The following is a 16,319-nucleotide window of genomic DNA, read 5'->3' as shown; positions in this document are numbered from 1 at the left end:
CACCAATAATATTGTCTCAGATCCTGATACATCTTCGCGGCACCCGGATGAATGGAATACCACGAGCTATGGGCCTCCTCCAGAATTAACTCTCGAAGCCTATCTACATTGGCACACATATCCGGCCCTGCATCCTCAACACCCCATCATCACCAATGGTCACATCTCTGGCATCATTGTACTGAAATCTATCCTTAAGGACAAGCAAAGGAGGATCATGATACTGGCGCTCTCTGATGCGATCAAATAAGGAAGACCGAGAAATCACATAAGCCAATACCCGACTAGGCTCCGAAATATCCAACCTCACGAACCGATTGGCCAAGGCCTGAACATCAACTGCAAGAGGTTTCTCCCCAACTGGAATATATGCCAAACTCCCCATACTCACCGCCTTACTACTCAAGGCATCGACCACCACATTGGCCTTCCTCGGATGGTACAAAATAGTAATATCATAATCCGTTAGCAACTCCAACCATCTCCGCTGCCTCAAATTAAGATCCTTCTACTTGAACAAGCGCTGGAGGCTACGATGATCAGTATACACCTCACAAGACACACCATACAAATAATGCCTCTAAATATTCAACGCGTGAACAATGGCAACCAACTCCAAATCATGAACAGGGTAGTTCTTCTCATGGGTCTTCAACTAACGAGAAGCATAAGCAATAACTCTACCCCTACATCAATACACACCCAATACCAACTCTCGAAGCATCACAATACACGGTATATGAACCTAAAATTGATGGCAAAACTAACATTGGAGCTGTGGTCAAGGTAGTCTTGAGCTTCTGAAAGCTCTACTCACACTCATCTGACCACCTGAATAGAGCACCCTTTTTAGTCAACTTGGTCAAGGGCGATGCGATAGATGAGAATCCCTGAACAAACTGGCGGTAATAACCCATCAAACTAAGAAAACTACGAATCTCTATGGCTGAGGATGGTCTAGGCCAACTCTGAACCGCCTCTATCTTCTTTGGATCAACCTGAATACCTTCACTGGACATCATGTGCCCCAAGAAAGCCACTGAAATGAGCCAAAACTCACACTTAGAGAACTTTGCGTAAAGCTTCTCCTCCCTCAAACTCTACAACACAACTCTCAAATGCTCCACACGCTCCTCCTGACTACGCGAATACACTAGAATATCATCAATGAAAACTATGAAAAACAAGTCGAGATAGGGCCGAAACACGCTGTTCATCAAATGCATGAACGCTACTAGGGCATTGGTCAGCCCAAAAGACATCACCAAAAACTCATAATGCCCATATCGGGTCCTGAAAGCTGTCTTAAGAATATCTGAGTCCCTGATCTTCAACTAGTGATAACCTGTACGGAGATCAATCTTGGAGAACACTCTCGCTCCCTGAAGATGGTCAAACAAATCATCGATACGCAGCAAAGGATACTTGTTCTTAATTGTAACCTTGTTCAACTACCTATAATTAATGTACATCCTCATAGTGTCATCCTTCTTCTTCACAAATAGAACAGGCGCACCCCAAGGTTACACACTAGGCCGAATGAACCCCTTATCAAGGAGTTCTTGAAGCTGCTCCTTTAACTCCTTCAACTCCGCTGGTTCCATATGATACGGTGGAATAGAAATGGGCTGAGTGCCCGACACCAGATCAATACCAAAATCAATATCCCTGTCCGGTGGCATTCCCGGCAGGTCTGCAGGAAACACATCGGGAAAATCCCTCACAATAGGAACAGAATCAATACTAGGAGTCTCTGCATCGACATCCTTCACAAAGGCTAAATATGAAAGACAACCCTTCCCAACCATATACTGGGCTTTCAAGAATGAAATTACCCTACTGGGAACATAATCAGTCGAACCTCGCTACTCAATCCGTAGAACACCCGGCATAGCCAATGTCACTGTCTTAGCATGACAGTCCAAAATAGCACGACACAGAGATAGTCAATCCATGCCCAATATAACATCAAAGTCTACCATACATTATAATAGAAGATCCACTCGGGTCTCCAGACCCCCAATATTCACCACACACGACCGGTACACACGGTCCACAACAATAGTATTACCTATCGGAGTACCTAAATAACGAGCAAAGTATAATGACACATAAGAATAAGTGGAACCGGGATCAAATAATACAGATGCATCTCTATGGCAGACTGAGACAATACCTGTGATCACGGTGTCTGAAGCAATAATATCGGGTCTAGCTGGGAGTGCATAAAAATGGGCCTAACTGCCACCTGATCGACCTCCCCCTCTAGGGCGACCCCTAGCTGACTGGGTGGGTGGTGGTGAAGTTACTAGTGCTGAAGCCGATGGCTGACTCCTCTGCTGAGATGAACCCCCAAGACGACGAGGACCTCCACATATAACCCAACTCTCCACACTCGTAGCAACTCCTGGGTGCTGGAGACGGGGACTGAAGGGAACCCCTAGCACCGGAATGACTAGCAGATGCACCTGGCATAGAAGAGCCCTAAACTGATGGAGCACAGGACGAACTCCGGGCTGGAAGGGCACTAAGTGATGACTGGACCTGATGAGAACTGTGAGAACCATGACCCGATGATATCCCACGATAACCTAGGTGAGCTGGCTGAGCATACCTGAATGGACGGCCTCTGCCGTGCTAAAACTGTCGAAGGAGCACCACCATAACTAGCAAACCCTCGAGGCCTCTTGGCCTCTCTCTCATCTTGCTCCTTGAGACGAACTGACTCAATCTCACGAGCAATGTCTACAACCTCCTCAAGAGTAGCACCAGACACCCTTTCTCTGGTCATGAGAATACAAAGCTGATAAGTGAGGCCATCAGCGAACCTCATGATCCTCTCTCTATCTGTTGGAACCAACCAAACAGCATAGCGATCTAACTCTGAGAACCTCATCTCATACTGCATCATAGTCAAATCTCCCTGACGCAACCACTCGAACTACCTGCGCAGCTCCTCTCTGCGAGACTGTGGCACATACTTCTCTAAAAAAAGAACGGAAAAATGCTGCCAGGTAAGGGGTGTTGCAGATTTACGCCTCTCACAAGCCTCCCACCAAGTGAAGGTAGCTCTAGAAAACTGAAAAGTAGTGAAATCAACCCCGTTGGTCTCTAGAATACCTGTTATACGAAGAATCCTCTGACACTTATCCAAGAAACCCTGGGCATCCTCGCCCTCTATACCACTAAAAGTTGGAGGCTGAAGTCTACCAAACCTCTCCAACCTGCGCTGCTCGTCCTGTGGCATGGCAGGAGCTACATAGTCCTAAGTAGCTACAACCGGCTGGGCTGGATGTGCCCCCGGTGTCTGATGTCCCTACACAACCTATTTAGGTGTCCGAGCGACGGGAGTCTGAGTGCCTCCCCCGGCCTGAGAATTAGATGCGGCTATAGTAACAAATACCGCCTGAGCTAGGCTAGAGCATACTGATAGAATCTGGGCCAGGGCCTTTTGAAGACCCAGAATCACCATGGGCACAGCTGGTGCCTGAGCTGGTGCTATTGGAGCGTCCACACTGGGACTTGATCCTGAACTGGGGTTGCAAGTGCTGCCCTAGCTGCTGTGCGGGCTACACCATTGCCCCTACTGCGTCCTCGTCCTCTAGTGGCCACAGCTGGTGGTACTAGTGGTCATCTATCCTGACCAGTAGCGCGTGTCTTCACCATCTGTGAGAGAATGGAATAACAGAAGTTTAGTACTCGGATCAACAAATTTGCATGACAAGAATTTCAAGAATATGAAGTTTTTCCTAAAGGTTCTGCAGCCTCTTGAGGATAAATACAGACGTCTCCGTACCAATCCGTGACACTCTACTAAACCTGCTCATGACTCGTGAGACCGATGTAACCTAGGCTCTGAAACTAACTTGTTATGACCCTAAATCTGGACTCGGTCGTGATGGCGCCTATCGTGAAATAAGGCCAACCGACACAGCACAGAATTCATTTTTAACAGTTATAATAATTCAATTTAAGTCATTAACATACTATAAATCCCAAAATAAAAGTTAGATAGAATATTTGCGGAAATAAACACAGCCCGACATTAGGGTGTCACCAGTCATGATTATCTAAACATATGTCTAAGAGTAGGAAAAGACTAAATAGACCACTACAATTCAGTACAAAATAAGATAAAGATAGGAAGGAGAAGCACTGGGCGGCGAACGTCGAGCAGTTACCTAGTGAACTCCGCACGGTCTGTTGGAAGCAATCAACCCTCGCTAGCAGGGCCCGAAGCTCCTGAATCTGTACACAGGGTGTAGAGAGTAATGTGAGTACGCCAACTCAGTGAGTAATAAAAGTAAAGGTATCTGAGCGATAAGAAAATACGTAAAACACAATAAAATGCAACAAAGAGGCAGTGTAAAACCAATACAGTGCAATAAAACAGTGAAAACTTATAAAAAACACCTTAGTTCAGTATAAGCTTCTTTAAAACATCTTTTAACAGTTAAACGAGTGAAAGAAAAGTAGTGAGAAAAGATAAACACATAAAATCAGCCCCTCGGGCTATCTCAAAAATCACTCGTATCAGCCCCTCGTGCTATAGCATGGAACAACATCAGCCCCTCGGGCTATAACACATCTCACACTGGGTACCCACACTTACTAGGGGCGTACAGACTTAGGGAGGGGCCCCTTACGGCCCAAGTGCAATGTCAAGCCATCTTGTGGCATAATCAATATGCTCTCAGCTTCATATCAAGCCACCTCGTGGCATAACAACTCAGGCCCTCGGCCTCATAATCATAAATCAGTACAACACTGCTGAGGCGTACAGCCCGATCCCATAATAACCTCTCAACACAGGCCCTCGGCCCTACTCATTCAAAAATCTTTAAAAACCTCTCGGGCATATTAAAATATGATGCTCAGCTCAAAATATCACTTAAGATGCCAAAATAGAGTAAACATAGCTGAGTTACGAGAAATAGTAGAATATAGCATGATTGAGTACAAGTATAACGTCAAAACAGTGGGGAATAGTAGTAAACATCCCCTAAGGGTCCAAAACAGTTGGTATGAGGCCCAAATATGGCATTCAGCCCAAAACATGATGGTAGCAAACAGTTTTCAATCAAATACGCAGTAAAACAGTCATTCGAGACGGACAAAGTCACAATCCCCATCAGTGCACGATCCCACGCTCGTCATATAGCGTGTGCGTCACCTCGAAATAGCACAACGATGTTAAATCCAGGGTTTCAAACCCTCAGGGCAACATTTACAATCATTACTCACCTCAATCTGGTCCAAACTCTAGTCCGCGATGCCTTTGCCCCTCGAATCGGCCTCAACTCGTGTCGAATCTATACAAAATTAGAATCATGACGTCAAAATATGCTAATGGAACGAAGCTCATGCGAAAATAATCAAATTACAACGTAAATCCCAAAATTAACTAAAACCCGACTCCCGAGCCCACATCTCGGAATTCGGTAAAATTTACATCAATAAGCTCCTTATCTCCCCATGAGTTCACACATATAAAAAGTACTACAATCCGACCACAAATGAACCCTCAACCCTTGCTCAAAGGTCTCCAATCTCAAGACCTAATTCCCAATTTTAACCCTTAATTTCCATTAATTTCAAGCCAAATCAGTGAAATAACACCATAGAAACGAGTTTAGGGTCCAAAAACCTTACCTCTATGAAATCCCTCTTCAAATAGATCCCTCAAGCTCAAACCCGCATGAAAATGGTGAAGAATAACTCAAAAATCGCGAAGGAAACCTTTTATATTTTCTGGCCCAGGCTTTTCGCACCTGCGATTCGCTTTTGCGCTACTGCTTCTACGGTCCAAACCACCGCATCTGCGGTTTTCACTTAAATATCTAAGTCAGCATCAACTATTTTCTTCTTTTCTTCTGGGCTTGTTTTCTTGAGATGAGTTTTTTCGAAAGCTATGAGTTCTCCTCGAAGTTCATCAAATGATAATTTGTTCAAATCTTGTGATTCAAGTGTAACCATTTTTGTCTTCCAAGTAGTGGTTAGACTTCTAAGAATTTTTCTAACTTGATTACCATTTGAGTATGGTTTTCCAAAGGCTTTTAGATCGCTAATGATTTTGCTAAATCTGGCAAACATCTCTTCAATGGATTCTCCTTCTTTCATCTGGAAGAGTTCGTAGTCATGAACCAACATGTTGATATGGGTTTCTTTCACTTTACTGGTTTCTTAATACGTAACTTCAAGTTTATCCCACATCTCTTTGATTGTATCGCAACTGAATATTTTCTCATATTCCTAACCACTTATAGCATTATAAAGCAGATTCCTTGCCTTAATATTAACTTGCACAACTGCTATTTTCTCATCTATATATTCATCTATATCTTTAGGATCAGCAGCTGATTGAGCAGCAGCCAGCAGAGGGTAGTTCCCCTTTTTGATAACTCTTCAGACTTTGACATCATAAGCCTTTGCGAATATTTCCATACGCACTTTCCAGTGAGAGAAATGTTGTCCATTGAAATATGGGATGTTCCTTCTTGGAAGAGTGCTCCGACAATAACTTGATTAGCCATGATCTTTTCTCACAAGCTGTTAAGCAAAAGAAAAATGTGGCCTTGCTCTGATACCAATTAAAAGTACAAGAGTGAGGGTGAATTGCTTATTTTTAAATTAATTGTTATAAGTTGACTAGTTTTTCAATTAGTCGACTAGATGTAATAGCGAGATATCAAGAGGTGCAGAATTAAAATGCAGAAGTAAAGTGCTGGAATTAAAGACACCGGAGTTTTTATACTGGTTCGTATTCAATGTGAATCCTAGTCCAGTCCCCTTGGGTTGCAAGGGAGTTCTCTTTTAGTGAATGAGTTTCTTGAGTACAAAGTGAATGGTGTAGTTTACACCAATAGCTCTGTTTCTATGCCACTCATCTTTTCTAGATACCATGCCTCACCAGTATTTTTCTCTCTTTCTTCTCTAACTTGTTACATAACAGATCTAGTAGAGCTACATTATTCGTTTGCAGTAGAACAAAGAGAGGGTAATTGGTTTGATCAAAGTATGTTTCTCTAAGTCCTAAGATTGCATATAAATACTTTGTAGGAGACCGTTACTGAAAAGATTTGCCAACCCAAGAGATTTGATCCTTCGAATGAAATTGATTCTTTCCAAAAATAAGGTTAATTCACGTTACTATTCTTTGATATGTGGACTTTGGCAACTTTCCATCTTTAAGTCTTGATAGCGCCAGATTTGCTCCTTAAATCTGTGTCCTTCCATCTTCAATACTTATTTTCCTTTTTAACTCTTCAAGCAATCTCTGATTGATTTTCTTGCCAGATTCTCAGTGCTTCTTTTCCTTTTGGATGCTTCAATCAATCTTTGATTGATTTCTCTCTTCAACTTTGATTGTTTCTCTTTATGCATTTCGATCTTGGTTGATTACCTTGAGTCCCTACACCAAAAATAATTATATTATTTTTCATCATTAAAACTAAAACCTAACAGAGTTAACTTGAAATTGTCGCAACAGTTTGAGGCTGGTTGCCATAAAGGGTTAGAGGTAATCCTTAGGTTTACAAGAGTTTTGCAAATGCTGTTTTTGGTTCAGTGATTTAGTGAAGTGTTGGGAAAGATCCTACTGGGTAGTAGGTCGTGATTTTTTCATCTTTTGAGCCACGTGTTTTTCACGTAAAAATACTTGTGTTCTTTACTTTTTGCATTTATTATTCCGTAACTGTAGTATACAGAACACATAGAAGAACCAAATTCTTCTATAATTTGTGCACGCGAAAAATTGAATACCACACAAATCACTCCCTCTGGTGTGGCATTGAAGCATAAAACAACACTCATGAATGGGTACACATATAATATATATATGGCACTTCGTTTTCGCATTTGTATTGCCATATGTCAAATAAAAATAACTAGTTGTTTGGGAATGAAGCGTAATACTTATTGTTGCATATATACGGACCACTAATGCATCCTCCAATTTGCACTCTACACCTTTAGTTTAAACTGAACTTACTCTTGTTAGTGTAATACTTGTTGCATATATACGTAACTACGTACCAATGTACTTTTCATACAACATATCTATATATTGATATATATTCATCACCACTACAAAAGGTCACTTAATAATCGAGGCCGTCTTTTAGCCGTGACAGAGGCACAATCAGGATTTCAAGCTTATGGGTTCGGGATTCTAATCGTTTTAAGTTATTAGGTTCTAAATTAATAATTTATACATATTCAATGAATTTTTTAAGACAAATACAGAATTTGAACCAAAGCTACTGGGTTCGGCAAAAACCGCTGACGGCACTCTTAGCTCCGCCCCTGAGCTGTGATTATTTTATCCCCTTTGTTTTATTCTTTTTTTTTTTTTTTTGAATTGAAACAAACGTGATCCGTGTGTGTTATGTTACATTATGATCATATTATTGAGCTAAACTTTACTAATCATATTCAATATTATATTAATGTCCCAATCCATGTAAGGGGGAAGATCATGATGTATAATATAATGATGTATGCTAATTAATATATCGGCTTATCAATATTGCTGCCGACAAGCTAACTAATTAGTACTATGTAGCTAATAGCCACATATTGCAGTTGTCAATTTTTTTAAAACAGAGAGAGTATGTGTTATCAGTGTAAATTATTTAACGATCATTTAAAAAATAAATGCAGATAACATTATTCAAAAAAATAATATCTATTGATTACTTAAAATAAAATGTAAGTCACTTGCTATAACATATTAAATTACACAGATTGGGGTAAAAAAATGTATTACAATCTATATCTATATCTATATATCTATCTATATCTATATTATTATAAAAGCACGAATATTTCACGCTAAATGTTGAATGATAAAAATATCCTTAAAATATTAATCGAGATACCCTTAAGTATTTTGTCACAAAAATAGTTCTATAATGGATAAAATAGTAATATCTAATACTAATTTGCCTAATATCTAGGTATTTGATATCAACTAATGATGGAATTTTCTTAAAATTAATAATCGTATGTAAAGTTCTAATACGATACTAATTCCACAGGGAGAACGTAGTAGAATCCAACATGCTTTTAGAATTCCAAACCCATAACAATACAAAAATTTAATTGAAGAAAAGCTTTGGTAGAAACAAAACAAAAAGAAACACTCGCAAGCCGAGTTTGAAAAAAATTCAGCAACTTCAATTTTTTAAAGAAAATTTTATAGAAGAAGACGTTTCCAAAATTAAAACTGTTAAAGAAATATAATTGAAATAGGTGTACGAAATTAAAAATATTACAAAGTAACTCTCCGGCATTTGCTCGCTACTCTATTTATATAACCGGTAGTTACAAGACTTATCATACCCTTTAATCTTTCAACTTAATTCTTAGAAGGATGGACCTAATTGAGAAACAGTCTTTAACATTAAAATTTAAGGGTTTTACCATAAAGAACAATACACATGAGCGAGAGATATTTATTTATATATATTTTAGTTCGTCTTTTCTTAAACCATTGTAGGACATTTAATTTTATAAAAAATAATATGTAATTAAGACCAACCTAAAAAGATTTAGATTTTAATATCATAGCTGAACGATTAAAAAAAGGAAAGAGAAAAGATAATAGTGATCAATTAATTATATGAGAGTTGAATGCTAACACGTTTAAATTACTTGCAAGGCCAACATTGTTGATATATTCAAAGACCAAAAGTTTTACCTGTTAAAAGACACGACATGAAGCAAATTCTTATGGTTCAGTTTAATTTGTCAAATCTTCTCATGTGCAGGAAAATCTTTCTAGTTCATTTTTTCTCATATATGTAACTAGAAAGGTAATAGTGATATAAAATGGATTAGCTAAAAATAACGTCTTTAATATCATATGTTGCATGAGATTAACACTTTTGTAGTAACAAGTATATTCAAATATTTTACATTAACTATTGGGCGCTTATTATTACGTGCGAAGCACGTATATAGAGACCAGTTATATTAAAAGCACGAACGCCCTTAGCGAAATGTCATTCGCCTTTTTTACCCTTCAAAAAATAGAGGTCACACAAGATAAAATAGTCATTTGATTAGTTTCCTAATATTTAGGAATAATCATTTAATTTATTTTCTAATATATAGAAATAGTCATTTAATTATTTTTCTAATATTTAGGACATTAATTTTTCAATTCCTTTTAGTTCTAAAAGTTCTGCATTTTCAACTCTTACGGTGTGTACCTTCCATATTAATTTTCCTAATATATAGAATTTTGAAGCCAACTAAAAATTTGTTTATTAATTTTTTTTTGTTATGTAGATTAATCCCAACCTAAGTATGTTTTCAAACGTATGTAGCCTGACTCAAAGTAGTCTCTTCTTTTATTATGGTAATTTACTTAAACATATCGAGGGGTTTGAATATTTTAACTCTAATAAAGTGGTTAAAAATAATATAATTTTAGAATTTATTATAATGACATGTTGGTCATTTTTTTACCTGCTAGATTTTATATTAAAAAAATATAATTTAATTATATTTTTAATATTTAGGATTTTAAAACATTCAAATTCTTGAAATGTCAGATCAGTTTTTCAATCCTTTGACCATAAAATTCTATTGGATAAATATATATTATAGTTGAACCTTAAAAACTTAGGATGAGGTAATATTAATAATATGATTCAAGAAAAAATATTTTCTCCAATGTTAAGAAAAAATAATTAAATTTTTATTTAAAAAAAGAAGTCTTTGAATGAACTTATTAGTTAAAGAATTCAATTCAATTCTTTTACAAATTCTGCATATAAGTAAATACAAAAATCTTAGTGCACATAAATTTATTTCATGAGAAGAGCATTTGGCGATAAAAAAAAATCAAGAAAGATAGAGAAAAATTAATTATAATATTTGAGAGTCAAGTTGGTAAAATGCAAATGTAAAGCAATAAAAAGGATATAGTAGAAGATAAAATGTATTCTAAATTAATTATCTTTAAATATTTCTCTTTCCTTTACATTCGTCCAACAAATGACAAGAGATATACAGTTAACCTCTTCATTCTCAATCTCTAAAAGACCAAAATATTTAATTTTTAAAATCATCTTATTTGACAAATATTTGGATTGTGATAAATGATTTTGCATCACTTGTTTGTTTTCAGCGTTAATGCATACAATAGCAACAAGTTTCATAAGATATTCCCAAAAAAGTTCTCAGAAGTCGCAATAAGGCATCTTAGAATTTCTATGGGAAGAATTTATTTCTTAGTGAGTTAGCTAAATGGGATAACATTCATCATTTTTAGGAATATATATTTTTTATTTAAATTTTATTTCATAAATTAAACACATTGTTTAATAATATTTATAAAATTCATTAAAGTTATTGACTCATTAGTATGTGGTACTCGCGCAACGCGTGTACCCTAAGATTATTATATTAAAAGGACGAAAACCCTTAGCGAAATGTCGTTCGCCTTTTTTTACCCTTTAAAATCTGTTTTCACGCTAGATAAAATTATAATTTTAACTATATTTCTAATATTTAGGGTTTTGAAAATATTGCATCTCAAGTCTTTCCTTATTTAGAATATATGTATTATTCCTAATATTAGAGTCACACATGGTATAACTATAAGCATGAACAATCAAAATAAAATATCTCCTTTTCATTTAGAAAAAACCTTAACTAAAAGCGGTTTAGCAGTCTGCAATTTGCTTAGTTGTCTTAACTTTAGCAGAAAAAAAATCGATGTTTAATTAATTTAATAGTAAAAAATACACTAATAGATAATTAGAACAAATTACTAGCAAATATTTAAGAATACAAGAGAGAGGAAAAATGTGATTGACAACCGTCAATAACACTAGTCTACAAACATAAGGATCTAAAATGTAAATATCATGCCAATTTTTTATCCTTTGAAAATATAATTTATATTGAATAAAATCATAATTACATTTAAATATCTAAAACTATGCATGAGCTAATATGAAGAATTTGAATTTATAAAAAATAAATATTTTTTTTAATATTCAGAACAAAAAATTAAGTTTTTGGATCAGCCAATTAATTAAAAAAATCAACTTAATTATTTTTCAAATTCATCATTTAAGTAAATTATTTTGAAATTAATAAAATTCTTAAAAAACATAAATTTATTCCATAAGAAGAGCATTAGTCCAACAAATGACAATTCCTTATATATTTTATATTAATTTTTTTTAGAATATTAAGTCAATATTAGTCATATTTTTACTTTATATTGTCATTTATCGATTTCTTTGCGATGAGTACAACACAAAACATCTTCTTTCCAGAATCACCAAAAGATTCAATTCTTCAATTTTTTTAATTTAACAACTTTTTGTTGATATACGTATTTTTACCAATTTGTTATTTGTATTTTTATTATTTCATAAAAATAACAATAATTTGATAAGATATTCTCACAAAAGTCCTTATAAATTACAGTAAGTCTTCTTAGCAATTTTGTTATAAATCACAGTAAGTCCTTTGAGTAATTGTATAGGTTGGATTTCTTACTTTATTGATCTTGCTAAATGAGATCCACATTTGTTATTTGCAGGAAGTTTCACTTTTTTCTTAATTTTTATTTTATAAATCAATACACTATTTAATAATATTTATGTATTTTTTAAATAATATTCATTGATCTTAGTACACGTGCAAACCGCGTACCCTAAGACTGGTATATCTTAAATCTGTAATAAAGATTATGTCCACATTTGAAAGATTCACCTAATGGAGTGGGCTCCTTATACGTAGCTAGTGTCCACAACTAAATTTCTAGTTTATATTATAATATAAATATGTTAGCAATGTATATATTTTTTTCACGATTTACTAAATATGTTAGCAATGTCCATGACATTCTCTAATAGAAAATCAGGGAAAAATTAAAACAAAAGAAAAACTGTTTTCCTTGTTTCATTTTTCTTTTCCAGAAAACAGTTGAAGGGGCCCGTACTAACCGTTGGTATTTTTCCAAGTATCTCCTCAACTCTCCCATGAATGCATGGAGCAACAGATCTTCAAAATTAATTATCTTTATCAAACAATAAAACTAATTCTAACTCAAATCGTGCATGAGAAATTGGCATCAGGGTCATTTTAACCTTTTGGATTTTTTTCAGTAAATATTTCGATCGATATTAATCTCGATCACATGCTAAAATCTGGAGATTTTGAAAGGCATCGGTTGAGGAAGAGAGGCTGATACGCATTTTCGATTAAAGGAGATTTTTGGGGTATAATGTCGAATTTGTATGGAGATTATAATCAAAAGATTGATTATGTTTTCAAGATTGTTTTAATTGGAGATTCTGCAGTTGGAAAATCCCAGCTTTTGGCTAGATTTGCAAGGAATGAATTTAGCTTAGATTCAAAGGCTACAATTGGGGTTGAATTCCAGACAAAGACTCTGCTTGTAGATAACAGGACCGTCAAGGCACAGATTTGGGACACTGCAGGACAAGAAAGGTGTGCACTTTTCACTTTAATTTTTCTTTATCTGCTTCTCTTTTTCACTTTTTATGTTGTTTTTATGGACAAGGAATGAATCTAATAAACCACGGAGACTTGTGGTGGGATGATTGGATCCTTCAATCTTAACTCGAGGTTTCGGTTTGATCCCTTTAAATAGATAGCCTTTCTTTTACTCGGGCTTATCTAGCGCGAATGTGTATTAGTCGGTCCAGTGAGCTATAGATACATAATTGTTAAACTGGAAAAAAAAGTTTAATGTTCCCACCCAAGCCAACTATATATTGAAATTAGGCCCTCATGGTTAAGGACTAATTTCTATATATATGTTTTTTTCTTGAGTTTTGGTTTCTACCAATTTTCAGAAGTTACTTGTAATAGTGTCATAGAAGTCATAATTTCTTCTTAACAATGTATGATCCTATGTCAAGTACCAGAATATTTGGCATGCTTCTTCCTTTTTGCGCCCCTTGCCTGTTTCCCCATTTCTCCTGTCTTTATTTTCTAGTTTCTATTATGGTTCATGGTAAAAGCCAGAGGCGGATCAAGGATTTTTATAACATGGGTGCACCACTAAAAAACGGAGAAAAAAGAAAGTATTAAGTGGGAATTGATCCTTGCTTCTCTAGGTAAACAACTAAGCATTCAACAAAGTTCACCATTTAACTTCTTTGGAGCATGGATGTCATCAGCTAATATTAGACCAATTCTAGCAAATACGTACATAAAATATCTACTTTGGCCAAGAGATCATAGGTTCGCGTGCCCCATAAATATGCTATAAATCCGCCCCTGGTAAAAGCTACTGGGCTAAAACAGCCCAAAGATACTCTTGACACAGCAAAGACATGTTGTCTTCTAGAATAGCATTCTAGTGTTAATGAAGAATTTGGGGGAATCTGTGAGTATCTCAATCTAGTATATATCAAGCTAATTAGATGGATTTATTCTCCTGGTTTATCTTCCTCCTTTTGAGGTGATATAGTACTATAGGTGGAAGGAAAGAGCATTGGATTAATTCTACTTAAGATGTTATACTTTGGGATTAAGGTGTCAGTATTTTTCCCTGTGATAGGCTCATACTTAATAATCTCATAACTTTTGCCAATTGGATGATTGTTTTAACTCAACAAATCTCTCTTGTCTCTCACACAGGTATAGAGCAGTAACAAGTGCATACTATAGAGGTGCAGTTGGCGCAATGCTAGTCTACGACTTAACGAAACGTCAATCATTCGACCATATGGCTAGATGGCTGGAGGAATTAAGAGGTCATGCAGACAAGAACATAGTTATAATGATCATTGGTAACAAATGTGATCTTGGGAGTCTTCGAGCTGTACCAGTTGAAGATGCTCAAGAATTTGCAGAAAGGGAGAATCTATTCTTTATGGAAACATCAGCCCTTCAATCCACAAACGTCGAGAGTGCATTTATGACAATTTTAACAGAAATTTATCGAATCATTAGTAAGAACACGCTCACTGCAAATCCAGGTGCAGATTACGGGAAGTCACAATCGTTAAAGGGCACCAGGATCATTGTTCCTGGACAGGAATCGGATACTGGTGGGAAAAGTGGTGGCTGCTGCATGTCCTCATGATCTTTTCTCTTGGTTGCTTGAATTCTTGCCTTCTTTTGTGGAAATCTATTTATTTTATCCAAGATCCTACTATAACTGGAAATGATTTTTTCTTTCTGTAGAATAGATAATTGCTGTCAACAATGAAGTTGATTAGAAAGCCTATCTAGCTTTGTGTCTATACAGTTCGTGAAGTTTACTAAAACAAACACAAACACAATTAACTAAAACCAATTAAACAGCAGATGTGCACACTGTTCAATTTGGCAAATTTTTGTCCCACATCGGTGAGATCTTAAGTTTTGGGGGAATTTTCCCCCTATAAAAGAAGGCTTAATGTTTAGGATTTAAATACACCTCTCATTTGCCTTCTCATCTGTTTAAGGCATTTGTATCTTCTCTCTTTAGTATTATTTCACTTGTATTTTTGGAGTGAAATAAAATATTGGTTGTGTCCGAGGAGTAGGCAAAATTAGCCGAACCTCGTAAATTCTGGTGTTCCCTTTATTGTTGCTTTATTGTCTTATTTATTATTTGGTGGCTGTCATAATTTTTGGTATAGTAGTTGTGACTTATTCACACTATATACATTTGGCTTCCGCAACAATTGGTATCAGAGCCAAGGTACTGTCTAAGTATGCTCTGTGGTTGCAGCATAGTCTGATCTTCCACATCAGAAAAGATTTATCTTGGTAACTGAGTCAAGGTTCTGTCTGAGTATGCTCTGTGGTTGCAGCTTAGTCTGATCTTCCACACCAGAAAGGAAATAATCTTGATTTGTGTCGTCAGCTATTAAATAATATTTGTGTCAAAGATGGGAGACAATAAACAAGAAGAATCTACATCAAGTGTCAACAATACGTCATCATTGGCATCTTCGCTTATGACAAGAATTGTGTCAAATGCGAAATTTGCGGTCGAAATATTTGACGGGTCCGGACATTTTGGGATGTGGCAAGGCGAGGTTCTAGATGTCCTTTTTCAACAAGGGCTAGATCTGGCCATTGAAGAAAAGAAACCAGATGTTATTGGAGAAGAAGATTGGAGAATTATCAACCGTGTTGCTTGCGGTACCATTCGATCCTACCTTGCTAGAGAGCAGAAATATCCATACACAAAGGAAACTTCTGCAAGTAAATTATGGAAAGCACTGGAGGATAAATTTTTGAAGAAAAACAGTCAAAATAAATTGTACATGAAGAAGAGACTGTTTCACTTCACCTATGTTCCTGGTACCACGATGAATGAACATATC

At 36.2% G+C, this 16,319-nt stretch overlaps 1 protein-coding gene across 1 annotated transcript; it reads left to right on the top strand.

Moving 5' to 3' along the window:
- Window positions 1–12,926: 12,926 nt before the first annotated feature.
- Window positions 12,927–15,235, top strand: LOC104249965 (ras-related protein RABA4d-like). Its single transcript, XM_009806502.2, has 2 exons — window positions 12,927–13,479; window positions 14,638–15,235. The coding sequence occupies exons 1-2, from the start codon at window positions 13,253–13,255 to the stop codon at window positions 15,083–15,085; spliced, it is 675 nt and encodes a 224-aa protein (XP_009804804.1). The 5' UTR covers window positions 12,927–13,252; the 3' UTR covers window positions 15,086–15,235.
- The last annotated feature ends 1,084 nt before the right edge of the window (window positions 15,236–16,319 follow it).

The sequence above is a fragment of the Nicotiana sylvestris genome, chromosome 12 (genome assembly GCF_000393655.2).
Source record: "Nicotiana sylvestris chromosome 12, ASM39365v2, whole genome shotgun sequence".
In the NCBI taxonomy this organism is placed as follows: domain Eukaryota; kingdom Viridiplantae; phylum Streptophyta; class Magnoliopsida; order Solanales; family Solanaceae; genus Nicotiana; species Nicotiana sylvestris.
The sequence above is the reverse complement of the archived record's forward strand: the minus strand, read 5'-3'. Positions and strand labels throughout refer to the sequence as shown.

Bases quoted from the DNA above. Each gene is read 5' to 3' on its own strand.
- LOC104249965 (XM_009806502.2), top strand. From the start codon at position 13,253: ATGTCGAATTTGTATGGAGATTATAATCAAAAGATTGATTATGTTTTC. The intron at 13,480-14,637 runs GTGTGCACTTTT...TCTCTCACACAG, and splicing joins GACACTGCAGGACAAGAAAG to GTATAGAGCAGTAACAAGTG.